Source organism: Abrus precatorius, unplaced genomic scaffold (genome assembly GCF_003935025.1).
Source record: "Abrus precatorius isolate BTA unplaced genomic scaffold, Abrus_2018 Scaffold8, whole genome shotgun sequence".
Taxonomy (NCBI): domain Eukaryota; kingdom Viridiplantae; phylum Streptophyta; class Magnoliopsida; order Fabales; family Fabaceae; genus Abrus; species Abrus precatorius.
Window position 1 is genome coordinate 11,535,631 of NW_020874428.1, and position 13,417 is coordinate 11,549,047.

Here is a 13,417-nt window from a genome sequence, read left to right on the forward strand (position 1 = left end):
AGCCCATGGCCAAAATACAAGGCTCAAAACAAACTATTCTAGACATGAACAAAGCCAGTACAAAAAGTGTATACATGTGTGATCCTCTGGCTCCTAGGATCACATCACTTGCGAGTTAGCTTCGTCAAGGGCAAAGCTATTTTAGAAAATCCCTCAATGAATTTCCTATAATAGCCTACTAGTCCTAGACTGCAAATCTATGTCACATTTGTAGGCCTCAGCCATCTAGCTACTGCTTCCACCTTCGCAGGGTCTACCATAATTCCATTATTGGATACCACATGCCCCAAAAATTTAATTTAAGATAGCTAGAACTCATACTTGGAGAATTTGGTACACAAATGCCTTTCCCTCAAAATTTGCAGAATAATTCTCAAATGATTAGCATGTTCTTCTTGAGTCTTTGAATAAATTAGGATGTCATCAATGAACACCACCACAGACTTATCCAAAAACTCATGGAAGATTATGTTCATGTAGTCCATAAATACAGTTGGTGCATTGGTCACTCTAACGGCATCACCAAGTACTCGTAGTGACTATACCGCATCCCGAAAGTCGTCTCTTAGGTACATCCTCATTTTTCACCCTAATCTGATGGTACCCCAATCTCAAATCAATCTTTGAAAACACTGCAACTCCCCTCAGTTGGTTCATCAAGTCATCAATTTTAGTAAGAGGGTATTTGTTCTTTATTGTTACTTTGTTCAACTACCTGTAATCAAGACACATCCTCACGCTCCTATCTTTCTTCTTCACGAAGAGCACTGGTGCTCCCCATGGTGATACACTTGGTCTCACAAACCTCTTTTGTAATCAGTCCTCCACTTGCTTCTTGATCTCTGCCAACTCTATTGGTGACATCCTATAAGGAGCCACAGAAATCAGGCTTGCCCCCAAAATGAGGTCAATCGTGAACTGTATCTCCCTTTTAGGCGGCAATTCTAAAACATCTTCAAGGAAAACTTCAAAGAAGTCTGTCACCATCATCATGTACATTGACTCCACTTCACTTTTAACTTCTATTGAGAACATAACCATAAAGGCCTTAGCGTTCACCGTGTTCTCTCACGTACCTTGACTCAAAAGCCTTGGAATTTCCAACATCGATGCACCAAAAATCAAAGTCTTCTCTCGACAGTCCAGCAGCACATGATTAGCAGCTAGCCAATCCATTTCAAAAATAACGTCTAATTGGGAAAGAGGTAAACAAATCAAGTCCACCTCAAATTTCCTATCATGCACCATTATCGAATACCCCAGACACACCCACGACGTTACGACCAGCTTACTCGTAGGGGTAGCCACCACAACATTGCACGACAATTCAGTCACATGCAAACCCAGACACTTCACATAGTCCGCAAAAACAAATAAGTTAGTAGCACTCGAGTCAAATAATACATCCAATAATCTGCCTTTAATTACACATTTACCTCTAATCAACTCTTCAGATTGTGAAGCCTCTACCCACTCATAGCAATGGCTCTTTCTAGAAAACTCAACTTTGGCCCTGTATTCGGCCATGTGCTTCCTCTCAACTCAGGCCTCTGGGATATGCTCCTATTGCCACTCTTCTTAGTAGTCCAGCACACATTAGCAATGTGTCCTAATTTCTTGCAATTGCCACAGTTAGTCTGTGGCTGAGAATAGTCTCTCAGCATATGTGGCCCTCCACACCTAAGTCCCTTTAGGCTGAGAATGGCTTGAGCTCGAATACGGCCCCTTTGAGACCCTAAGGGGTCTTCTATCCTACCTCATTGGACCACTCCCCCTAGTGTCCACGGTCTTGCTTTTCGAATTGACTTCAAAAATTCTATACTTGCTCACCAAAGTGGGCAAGTCAGTCAGGTGGAACACGTTGACAACAGTACAAATTTCTGGCCCCAGCTCATGCTCAAACTGAGCACACAAGTCCTTTTTTCCCTCCTTATGCTGGTAGTGAGGCCAGTACTTTATCAGTTTCTCAAACTTCGCTGCATATTCTCCCACAGTCATTCCCCCTTGCTTCAAATTAAGGAATTCTTGGGCCTTCTGCTTCTTCAAATCCTTGGGAAAATAGTTCCCCATGAAGCTCACCTTGAACGCCTCCCACTAAATGTAGCCACCCTCTTGTGGCCATGTCTGACTAGCAAACCTCTACCACTCTTCTGCCTCCTCACATAGTATGTATGTGGCGTAGGTCACCTTGTGCTCTTCCTTGTACCCCATTGCACGAAAGATTTTCTCCATGTTTGCTATCCATCTTTAGGCTCCTTCCGGATCAAACTTTCCCTCAAACTTTGGAAGGTTGTGCTTAGTGAAGGCAGACAACCCTCTATACTCAGCCGGCTTCGCATCTTGGTCATGCACCAAGGCCTCTAGAACTTGGGTCATTTGCTCTAGAAGGTCATTGGTGATTCTAACTCCTCTACCTCTACCGGGCATTTCTAACCTTAGTCTAGCAAACAATTTCAACAAACAATTTCTACCACGTCAGAGCTCGGCAACTTATTTAGGACTGACGACTGTCCCCATAAACCAACACAAGACTTTTCAGTGTGCTTTGTCGTCACTCACACAGTTCCCCAAGCTAAGCACACTTAACTTTGGAGTTCTTAAGTGACAAGCCATCAAAAAGTAAATGCATTTTATTGGTATAGGTAGTCCTAATCAATTCCTTTAAGTTATCCTTCACTGTATACACAGTCTCTAGATCTCTTTCATTTTGATGTAAGTTTGATTCATTCATGTGCCCCTTACCGCCAGAAGCCTGCTAGGAACCACTCCTTGTACGTGCAATGTCAATGCCCACATTGCACCAGCAATCACTCCCCGCCCTCACCTAGCACCTGAATCTCACATGCCCTCCAGCTTCTGCTTGATTCGTTCTCAAACCACACCGTACTGGGAGGGGCTTGCTCTGATACAATATCCAGTATTATTTCCATATGGTAAAGATGGATTTCACTTAGACATTCAATATTCTTATAATGATGGAAAAAAATAGAACAAAACGAAACAATTTGACAATGAGAGAATACTATGCATTTCAAATACAACAAAGAAACTTTGAAGCAAAGACTCTTATTTCTGCCCGTTAGTTATTCTGACAATATATTGTTGATGCATATACAACCATAAAAGAAGATCGACTATGATGGATTAGGAAAAATAAAACAATTTTATGCAAATGTATTGCCTTCTTCATTCACAAGTAGTCCACGATACATGATTCAAAACTATCAAGATGCAATGGCCATATGTAGAACATTTGAGAGACCACTTCCTCTGATGCTGGCACAACCTCTACCTCTAAAACTTATCTTTCCACCTTCACGACCTCTATCGTTTTCACTTCGGCTGGATTTTGCTACCTTGGTAAAATTTACTTGGCTTTTCAAGACTTCTTCATTTACTTTTTCAATTTTCTTCTAGATTCTGCTCACATGACTTTCAATGCTACCTTGCAACTCTGTAATTGTCATGGTGTCTGTGTTATGAGACTCAATTATTGTAGTCACCATATGATCAAACTTCATCAATATGGTACGTAGAATTTTCTCCACCACCTTACTTTCAGGAATATCTTCTCCATATACCCTCATCTTGTTGACAAGATTTGTTACCCGTGAAAAATATTGTTCCATGATTTCTAAATTGGACATTTCATATCTTTCATATTCTCGACGCATGGATTATAATTTGGATTTCTGAACTTTCTTTACTCCTTTGTATGACAGTTTCAAAATGTCTCACCCTTCTTTGGCTGTTTTGACATTTGCTGTTTTGCCAAAAATTGAATAGTCTACACCTTGGTGAATTTGTGATAACGCCAACTAGTCCTTTCTTTGAATAGGATCATCAGCTCCTTGTTGTAGGCCTGGTTCAATAAAGCTCCAAGTATAGTGAGATTTCAAATGGGTGGACTTCAACAATGTCCAATAATTATAATCTAGTTTCCCATCTAATTTGGGACAAGACCAAACAATATTATAGTTTATGGCCATTTCTCTCTCTCAAATGAACTCAAAAAACTTTTGATAAAGTGAAAACTCTCTTGTTCCTTACACACACAATATTTTTTAATACTGACTTTCTCACAAACTCACAAAACTAGTGCTAGATCTAATCAGCTCTGATACTAACTTGTAATCAAATAGACAGTAATACACAAAAAAATTCACGTGAAAGGAACTAAGAGGAAGAGTTTTAAAACTTTCTTTGAATATTTCATTGACCTTGATAGCATTATACATGATACATGAAGAGACTATTTTATAGGCTTTATAAACTAATATAATATTATATTTAAGAAACACATATATGAAGGAAGAGAAAGTGGTCCAGCAATTTGTTGCTATGTGAACGTGCAACCTTTTCCTTTTGACCATTACAATTTGTAGACTATAATCATCAGTAGCTGTAGCTTCAATTTCCAATATTTCCATGTTGTAGAATTATATGCAGCAATACAACTTTGTAGGCGCCTATAATTATAATGTTGTTGTCTTCAAGAAACTCTAATAAAATTAATTACTTTATCATGAAGTAAAATTTGGTCTAATAAAAACTTGTGATCAACTTGATTTATTTCTGACAGATTATTTGGGTCATACAATCTCTGGCAAGGGAGTTACGATGGATAGGAGCAAAGTAGAAGCAATCTTAAATTGGCCAGAACCTAGTAATGTGAGTCAATTAAGGGAATTTTTGGGACTCACAGGGTATTACAGAAATTTTATTAGAGGATATATTGCCCTTGTTTCGTGTTAAGTCTATAATTAAGCCCTCTTTTATAGCCCATTTATTCATATTTGACATTTATTTGAATTGGGTTTTATACTAATTTAGTTGTTAATTACACAGTTTGATATAAAGAGGCCGCAAGTATATTTTGGGCGCATTTTGGGCTCAAATTGATAAAAGATTAGAGCTTTGCAGCAGTCAGCACGCCCAGACCCATTCAATAAAGCACGGGAGTGCTTCGAGCCCATGCACGGTCGTGCTTAAGGCCTTGCACGATCGTGCTCATCTGCAGAAAGCCCAATTATGAAGAATTTTTAGGGTTTTCAAATTCTATTAAAGGGAAGACCTGAGGCACCATTGGGGGACCGTTTTTACATCTTGGCTTTTGCTCTGGAATACATTTTTCATCTCGTCTCTCTTGCACGGGATCCTTAGCATATGCTTGGCAAGACTTGGAGCTTCAAGCGACCGTACTTGAAGACTGGGAACTCATCACACTTTAGTTTTTCTATTTCTTTTCTTTATGGCTTTATTCATGAATGTTTTAGTTCTTCTCTTTAGCATGAGTAACTAAGTCCATAGCTAGGGCTATGGGAACTATTGTTTATGAATTTATGGGATTTTGATGTTTGAATCTTAATTTGATTTCTGTTATGTGATTAGATTTTTTCCTATTGCACTTCTTTCTTAATCCTAATTAATTATATCGTCAGGCGACCGTACCTCGATTAATTAATAGATCTATAGGGTAAAACAAGACAAAGTATTAGGTGGACCAAACCAATCTTTCTCTTCTAATCGTTATTAAATTAACAAGTTCATAGGTTCCTTAAGCTTTCTTAAATTGATGTCTTGCATGACCATTGGGGATATTAATTTAGAGAAAAGAATATTAATATTGCATGACCATTGAGTATTAATAATATTCGTATGAATGATTGGTAATCACAAGGAAATTAGATTTAGAGTTAAACAGAAAAATAATATAAAGGATTGAATGAGAAAACCCATATGCCCTAGGTTCCTCTCTGATAAGTTTAACCAAGACGTGTAGTGTATTCTTGCTTTTAGTTTTATAATTGATTTTATAAATTCTTATTTTTAATTGATCTCGTATCTTTGAAGCTTAAACAATTGAATTAGGAAATTCTTAGTAATTGAAAATCAATCCTTGTGGGACGATATTTCAGGAACTTAATTTAAGAACCCTTTATTACTTCTCGATGGGTACACTTGCCCTCCGAACACTTCGCCCCTGACAAATTTGTTAAAGAAAGAAGGATTTCTTTGGTCTGCATAAGCCAAGGATTCATTTGGCAGGTTAAAGTTTGCTATAACTCATGCTCTTGTTTTAGCGTTACTAAATTTTTCTCAGTCATTTATCCTAGAAACAGATGCCTCTGGCATGGGAATTGGAGCCATATTGAGTCAACAATAACATCCCATTGCTTAATTCTTTAAGAAGTTATCCCTTATATGCAAAAACAATTTGCTTATGCAATGGAAATGTATGTTATAACTGAAGCATTATCCATGTTTAGACAATATTTACTGGGCCACCAGTTTACTATAAGAACTGATAAAAAAAAAGCCTTAAACATCTGACAAATCAGCCCATTCAAACTTCAAAACAACAAAATTGGTTGTATAAATTTCTGGGATTTGACTTCAAAATAAAGTACAAACCTGGAAAAGAGAATGTTGCAGCAGATGGTCTCTCGATCTTTTTTGCTGGCTTAGTTTGAGTTCAAATCATCATTTATAACCAAACTAAAAATAGCAGTACTAACTGATGTTGAATTAAGGAAGCAATCAGAGTTATGCTTGGCGAATAAGCAAACTGACCCTTATTTTGCAGTTAGAGATCACGTGCTATATTAGAAGAAAAGATAAGATTGGTCATTCCTGCCAATGAGTCTTTGATTAAGGAGATTTTGGAAGAGTTTCACAGTTCAGTAATTAGGGGACATGTTGGAATTGTTAGAACAACAACAAGAATCAAAGGGAAATTATATTGGCCATGAATAAAATATAATGTTAGAAGTTTTGTTCAAAATTATGTCATATGTTAGCATGCAAAAATCATGACTACTTCCCCTACAAGGTTGCTCCAACCCTTGCTTATTTCCAATCAAATATGGGAAGATGTGGTTATGGATTTTCTCACTAGGTTACTAAATTCTTTTGGTTATATAGTTGTAATGTTGGTAGTTGATAGACTATCAGCATATCATCCACAATTGGATGGGAAATTTGAGATTTTGAATAAACTTGGAAATGTACCTTTATTGCTTTGCATTTTAGAATCCAAAAAGCCAGTTCAAGGCTTTAGCTTGGCAGAATATTGGTACAATACTGCGTACCATGGACGTTTGGGAATGACCCTTTTTAAAGCAGTATATGGCAGAGATCCCCCTACTCTAAGAATAATCAAGATGTTGAGGATCCCCCAACTTTACAAGCGTTGTTGCAACAAAGGGATGCAATTATGGCACAATTGAATTGAATTTGACTCGAGCTCAATAGTATATGAAAATACAAGCTGATAAAAAGAGAAGACATTTAGAATTTAAATTGGGAGATTTAGTCTTGGTGAAACTCCAACCATATATAGGCAACTCTCATTATCTCTTAAGAAGTACCAAAAGCTAGGAATGCGTTATTTTGGACCATTCAAAGTATTACATAGGATTTGGATTTGCTGTGTACAAGGTACAACTTCTTGAGTATGCTAAAATACATCCAGTTTTTTATATCTCTGTTGAAACCATTTAAAGGAATGAATTCCAATCCTTATGTATCTTTATCGTTGACAACAATAGAAGACGGTCCACTTTGCAATCTGTTGCCTCGCTAAAATTTAGAGTTATTATGAAAGCTAATATTCAGGTTTCCCAGGTACTTATACAATGGGAAGGTTTAAGTGCCCAAGATGCTACATGGGAAGATGTTGAAGTGATGCAGCAAATTTATCCTAACCTTAACCTTGAGGACAAGGTTCGTTTGAATGGGGGGAGAAATGTAACGGACCAATAAAGCCTAATGCCAACATGGAAGGTGAATTGGAAGATGTTGTGGAGGCAGAACAAGTCACCAAATTTGATGATCAACAATTAGTTATAGGTAAAGGACAGATGGAACATGATCGAAAGAAAATGAAAGTGCACAAAAGTGAGAGAAAGAGAATAATGAATTCTCTGCTCCACGATTTTGTAGTGGGATTTTAAATATAGAGAAAGGTGAGAGGGAAAGGGTGTGGGGTACTTGCTGATGTAACTTCTCTCTCTATTGCTTCTTCTCTCTCTTGGATTCACTATTATTCTGATATTTCTATACTTGCTAATAGCCGATGCTACTGTAGCCTCTTGTCATTGTAAGAAACCCATTTTCTTATACCAAGACAGAATGTCTTATCTATTGATTGCATATTTCAATATGTTAGAGTCTTTTTGTTGCACAACTTTGTAGTCCACTCTTTGAATTTAGGTGCTTACATAACATTAAGATTTAAAGCAAGCATAAGCAATGACTACTCAATCGATGTTGGTCAATCATGAGTTTGATAGATGAGAGTCCTCATTATTTACATTATCATCTACATCCTCATCATGACTATCCTCTTTGCTTCCATAATCTTCTTCAAATTGTTGTTATTACTCTCGATGTTATTCTATTCTCATTCTACCAAGCATTAGGACATAAGCTCCATCCTCATGATCCCTACCTTTTTTAGATACACCAATTGTAATTTGTTTAAAAATAATATACAACTCAATGATAGGAGTTTTGACATGACACTAGTGATAGATTTAAAACTAGTGATGGATCTAAAACATTTGTTAAGTATCAAATTGTTGTTTATTGCAATTCCTTAGTATTGCATGAAATCTTCAAAAATAGAGATTAAACACTTGTAGCTTACAACACACTTGTGATAGACAATTATAAGAAATATACATGCACGTTGACTTCTCACGCGTGTAAATTTGACAAATTTATTCATATTTACAACAATCTCATCATTAAAGTACTATTGTATCCTAAACTATAAAATAATAGAAATAAAGAATAAAATGGTAAGATACAAAGAAATGAAATAGAAAATTTTAGAAAAATGAAATGGAAAGCTTAAAGTATAATTCGCTTCAAATAACAAATGCTTATTTATAAAACAAGATTTTAAAAAACTTCAATGGTAATTTTACTTTCAAAACTTGTTATTAATAATTTTTCTTTACAAAAAAAATTATTTTTTATTTAAAACTCGCTAGTGATAATTTTTAGCTCTTATTTTTATTATTTTTAAAAATTCAAATTTAATAATTTTTGAAAATATAAAATAAATTATTGTCTTAAAATTTTTTTCATTGACAACGTTTGTTTAATTACTTTTAATTTAAAAAATTACCACTAGCATTTTTTCAAAAAAAAAACCTATATTCAGGTAATATTTTAAAAGTGATATTCTAGTAATTTTGTTTTTTAAATATTAATATAATAAATATTTTTTCTTAAAGATATTATAAAAAATTATTTTTTAAAATACTTTTAAATTTTTATGAATATTTTAATATAATTTAATATTATAATACTTATCCAAATAAATGAAATATTTTTATTTATTTCATTTAAACATTAACTTAAAAAAATAGAAAAAGATAAAAATTTTATTTTTAATAAAGATATTTTAAATTAATATGTTTTGAAATAAAATATATAAAATAATAAATTAAAATAAATTTAATATATTAATTATAAAATCATTATCATAAATAATATATAATTTTTAATTTAAAATTAAAAAACATGTCATTTATTTTATTTTTAAAAAATCTTTCCTCAACAATTTTTTTTAATCTCAATTTTTAAAAATAAGATAAATAACTAAGAATGTTAGATATTTGTTAAAAAAAAGATTTATCATTTTCATTAAAAATTATATAATTATAATAAATATTATATTTTTTAACAAAATTTGATATTTTTATATGGTTAAAGGAAAAATTTAAAATTGAGGATAACAAAATGGATAATTTAATAACAGAAGAGGATAAGCACTGAAAGTGGAAAGAAGGAAAAGCCTGGCTGTATAAAATCGTGGGCGTAGACTTTGTGATTGCCGAACTGAAAATAATTTCTATATCTTCTCCTCTCACTTCGTTTCATCTGCGGAGCCAGGAAGCGATGGATCCCTACAAGGTTTGCTTTCATTTGAGATTAGATTGGATATTTCAACTTGCGTGTTGTTTATTTAGATTTAGTTGGATATCAATATAGCATCCCTCCACTAGCCAGGCTAGTTGAAAATGAAGTAATTGGGTAGATTGAGAAATGAGGTGAGTGACTGGTGTGGGTCTGTTCTTTTCCATGCAGCATCGCCCATCCAGCGCCTTCAATTCTTCCTTCTGGACTACTAATTCCGGTGCTCCTGTCTGGAACAATAACTCATCACTGACTCTCGGATCTAGAGGTACCAGTGGGTCGTTGAATTAGGAATTAGGTTAATAAATGATAAAAAAAAATGTTTGTGCTTTGTTGCCTTGGCAGGTCCAATTCTTCTTGAAGACTATCATGTTGTGGAGAAGCTTGCACAGTTTGACAGGGAAAGGATCCCTGAACGTGTTGTCCATGCCAGGGGAGCAAGTGCAAAGGGTTTCTTTGAAGTCACGCATGACATTTCTCACCTCACCTGTGCTGATTTCCTTCGCGCTCCCGGAGTTCAGACCCCTGTCATTGTCCGTTTCTCCACTGTTATCCACGAGCGTGGCAGCCCTGAAACCTTGAGGGATCCTCGAGGTTTCGCTGTCAAATTTTACACCAGAGAGGTCAGCATTGCTTTGCATTCATTCACTACCGTGTACTTGCTATCAAATAATCTACTCTTCAACTGAAAAAGGATACTATGTCGTGCAGGGGAACTTCGACCTTGTGGGAAACAACTTGCCAGTCTTCTTCGTTCGTGATGGCATGAAGTTTCCCGATATGGTCCATGCTCTAAAGCCCAATCCCAAGTCCCACATCCAGGAGAATTGGAGGATCCTTGATTTCTTCTCCCACCATCCCGAAAGCCTTCACATGTTCACCTTCTTATTTGATGATCTAGGTGTCCCCCAAGATTACAGGCATATGGATGGTTTTGGTGTTAACACCTACACCCTTATCAACAAGGATGGGAAAGTACACTATGTCAAATTTCATTGGAAAACCACTTCTGGTGTGAAGTGTCTGTTGGAAGAGGAGGCCATTAGGGTTGGAGGATCCAACCACAGCCACGCCACCCAAGACCTTTATGATTCAATTGCTGCTGGAAGCTATCCTGAGTGGAAACTTTACGTCCAAACAATGGATCCTGATCATGAAGACAGATTTGACTTTGACCCGCTTGATGTAACTAAGACTTGGCCTGAAGACATTTTGCCCCTGCAGCCAGTTGGCCGCATGGTCTTGAATAAGAACATAGATAACTTCTTTGCTGAGAATGAACAAGTTGCATTTTGCCCTGGCATTGTGGTACCTGGTGTATACTACTCAGACGATAAAATGCTTCAGACCCGAATATTCTCCTATTCTGATAGTCAGAGACACAGACTTGGACCAAATTATCTGCAGCTTCCTGTTAATGCTCCCAAGTGTGCCTATCACAACAATCACCATGAAGGTTTCATGAATTTCATGCACAGGGATGAAGAGGTAATTTTTTCTTCTTATCCTTCTGGATAAGAGGCCGGTTAACTACCTGATGGACCTTAACTCGTTCCGTGATATTCCAACTCATGCTTTAGTTGTTTGCATTTTATTCCCTAATGACTGAGTGATACTGATTTATAGGTGAATTACTTCCCTTCAAGGTATGACACTGTTCGTCATGCAGAAAGGTTCCCCATTCCTCCTCGAAGCTTTAATGGGAAGCGTGAAAAGGTTAGTTTTGATCAATTGCTTAGTAGTGAAGGTATAAAATATTTTTTGATCACTTCACTTTTCCAAGAAGGCAATGAGATTTGCATAGAGAATATCTTTATTAGACATATTCTTCTTGATAAATATTGTGTGGCTAGTACACTGAAAATATGATCTTCAGTGAGGAAATAAAGTAGAACCAATACGTTGATATGTTGAATTGGTATCATTGGTTGATAAAGCAAGGCTTAGTATAAAGGTTAGGATTGTATTTATTTATATTATTGCTTTTGCATAGAAGAGCTTAATGATTATGTTTCAATTATCAGATTAAAAAAAATGCTTATAAAATTGTTAAAAACTACTTTAATTAGGGAAGAAATGTGTAAACAACTCTTGCTTATTGCAGTGCATGATTGAGAAGGAGAACAACTTCAAGCAACCTGGAGAGAGATTCCGAACCTGGGCCCCTGACAGGTTCCTTTCATAAATTGTTGATATGATCGATATGAAATATGTTTGGCAATGTCTAACAATGGGGCATCCTTTGCTGTTTTCTGATTTCATTTTAGGCAAGAAAGATTTATCCGCCGATGGGTCGAGGCTTTATCTGATCCCCGTGTCACCCATGAAATCCGCAGCATCTGGATATCATACTGGTCTCAGGTGAGTTTTTCACACATGCTAATTTGCCCTGTAAAACTATAGGCTAAAGAGTACCCTTGACACAGTTCATGGGACATTAAAGAGAGTACAACAGTTTGATCCTCAGCATTCTTGTCCACTCCCAATTACCCATATCCCCTCCCTCTTCTCCCTTGGTCCATGATGGACACTCGTCGGGACCACCTCAGTGGTGGGCACCTTGAACTAAAAAAAAAGTTTTAGGGTGTTTTGGGAGTCAGATTTTAAAGGGAAAGAGGGGAGGGTAATTTTTTATTTCTAATTAACATCTTTAAATTCATAATTTTTTTTGAAATAAAAGCTTTAAAATGATAGATTAACATAAACGTTATGCATTCATATTTTATTTACTTTTATAAAAATCATATAACTATTTAAATTTAAAAATAAAATATATGTCCTCTTCACCTTTTACTTCCAAAATTCAACTCCTAAATATACACCTTAGGCACAAGAGTGTAAAAGATATATCAGTTAGGTGCTCATGTGACGTCCATGGATGTTATTGCTATGCAGGCTGACCGTTCTCTTGGTCAAAAGATAGCATCGCACCTGAACTTGAAGCCAAGCTTCTAAGATTAGTTGTCGCAACCGTGCAAATGTACGACCGGTGAAAAGTCTCTGGCATTGTATCAGTTTGAAAGGATTGGTCCTTCTTCTATTACAGTGTTGTATATTGCTTATCTCATGAATTCAACTGCCTGACTTGTCTCAACCTAAATAATATATGTCCAATTGTCCATCGTGATAAGGATGAAGATATGGACTTTCTATGAATCCATTATTCTCTGTTCACCTACCATTTAGTTTTCATTTATATTTCAAATAAACTTTATTCTATCATTTTATCTCTTTGTAACTTTGACGCAGTTGTGGACATGAGACATAAAACGCTTGAGTTTAGGAATCCGCTTCTTGCAAATGAAAGTTGGCCAGTGCTTCTAATGAAAAAAGAATTTAAAAAAAAAAAAAAGTAATCACCTTTTTGAGTTGCTTGTAGAAGTAATTTAATTTAGACGGGGATATTGAAATTTGAGAGAAATGAGATAAACAACACGCAAGAAATATGATAAAGATGGTCTTGGATAAAAAGTATTTACTATATATG

General features: G+C 35.8%; 3 protein-coding genes across 5 annotated transcripts; 1 reads left to right on the forward strand and 2 right to left on the reverse strand.

Moving 5' to 3' along the window:
• Window positions 1-816: 816 nt before the first annotated feature.
• LOC113874222 lies at window positions 817-1,527 on the reverse strand. The gene is made up of 2 exons (XM_027512450.1): window positions 1,077-1,527; window positions 817-977 (listed from the first exon to the last, which is right to left on the reverse strand). Exons 1-2 carry the CDS (start codon window positions 1,525-1,527, stop codon window positions 817-819), a joined length of 612 nt encoding a protein of 203 aa, XP_027368251.1.
• Window positions 1,528-2,247: 720 nt separating this feature from the next.
• LOC113874223 lies at window positions 2,248-3,674 on the reverse strand. The gene is made up of 3 exons (XM_027512451.1): window positions 3,429-3,674; window positions 2,832-2,902; window positions 2,248-2,440 (listed from the first exon to the last, which is right to left on the reverse strand). The coding sequence occupies exons 1-3, from the start codon at window positions 3,672-3,674 to the stop codon at window positions 2,248-2,250; spliced, it is 510 nt and encodes a 169-aa protein (XP_027368252.1).
• Window positions 3,675-9,802: 6,128 nt separating this feature from the next.
• Window positions 9,803-13,159, forward strand: LOC113848514 (catalase-4-like). 3 transcript variants are annotated; one of them, XM_027478076.1, is made up of 8 exons: window positions 9,803-9,927; window positions 10,102-10,198; window positions 10,276-10,553; window positions 10,642-11,418; window positions 11,557-11,646; window positions 12,035-12,102; window positions 12,198-12,291; window positions 12,826-13,159. In XM_027478076.1, the coding sequence occupies exons 1-8, from the start codon at window positions 9,913-9,915 to the stop codon at window positions 12,883-12,885; spliced, it is 1,479 nt and encodes a 492-aa protein (XP_027333877.1). In that variant the 5' UTR covers window positions 9,803-9,912; the 3' UTR covers window positions 12,886-13,159. The 3 variants fall into 3 exon arrangements, with proteins under 3 accessions (XP_027333877.1, XP_027333879.1, XP_027333878.1); XM_027478078.1 differs by having other exon boundaries at window positions 12,850-13,101; XM_027478077.1 differs by having other exon boundaries at window positions 12,035-12,101; window positions 12,185-12,291; window positions 12,826-13,101.
• The last annotated feature ends 258 nt before the right edge of the window (window positions 13,160-13,417 follow it).

Coding starts and splice junctions, on each gene's coding strand:
- LOC113874222 (XM_027512450.1), bottom strand. CDS start 1,527: ATGGCCGAATACAGGGCCAAAGTTGAGTTTTCTAGAAAGAGCCATTGC. Junction 978..1,076: donor TCCAAGGCTTTTGAGTCAAG/GTACGTGAGAGA, acceptor TGATGGTGACAG/ACTTCTTTGAAGTTTTCCTT.
- LOC113874223 (XM_027512451.1), bottom strand. CDS start 3,674: ATGCGTCGAGAATATGAAAGATATGAAATGTCCAATTTAGAAATCATG. Junction 2,903..3,428: donor AAGGTAGCATTGAAAGTCAT/GTGAGCAGAATC, acceptor ATATTGTATCAG/AGCAAGCCCCTCCCAGTACG. Junction 2,441..2,831: donor GGAGGGCATGTGAGATTCAG/GTGCTAGGTGAG, acceptor ATTGTTTGCTAG/ACTAAGGTTAGAAATGCCCG.
- LOC113848514 (XM_027478077.1), top strand. Junction 12,102..12,184: donor CCGAACCTGGGCCCCTGACA/GGTTCCTTTCAT, acceptor TTGCTGTTTTCT/GATTTCATTTTAGGCAAGAA. Junction 12,292..12,825: donor GGATATCATACTGGTCTCAG/GTGAGTTTTTCA, acceptor ATTGCTATGCAG/GCTGACCGTTCTCTTGGTCA.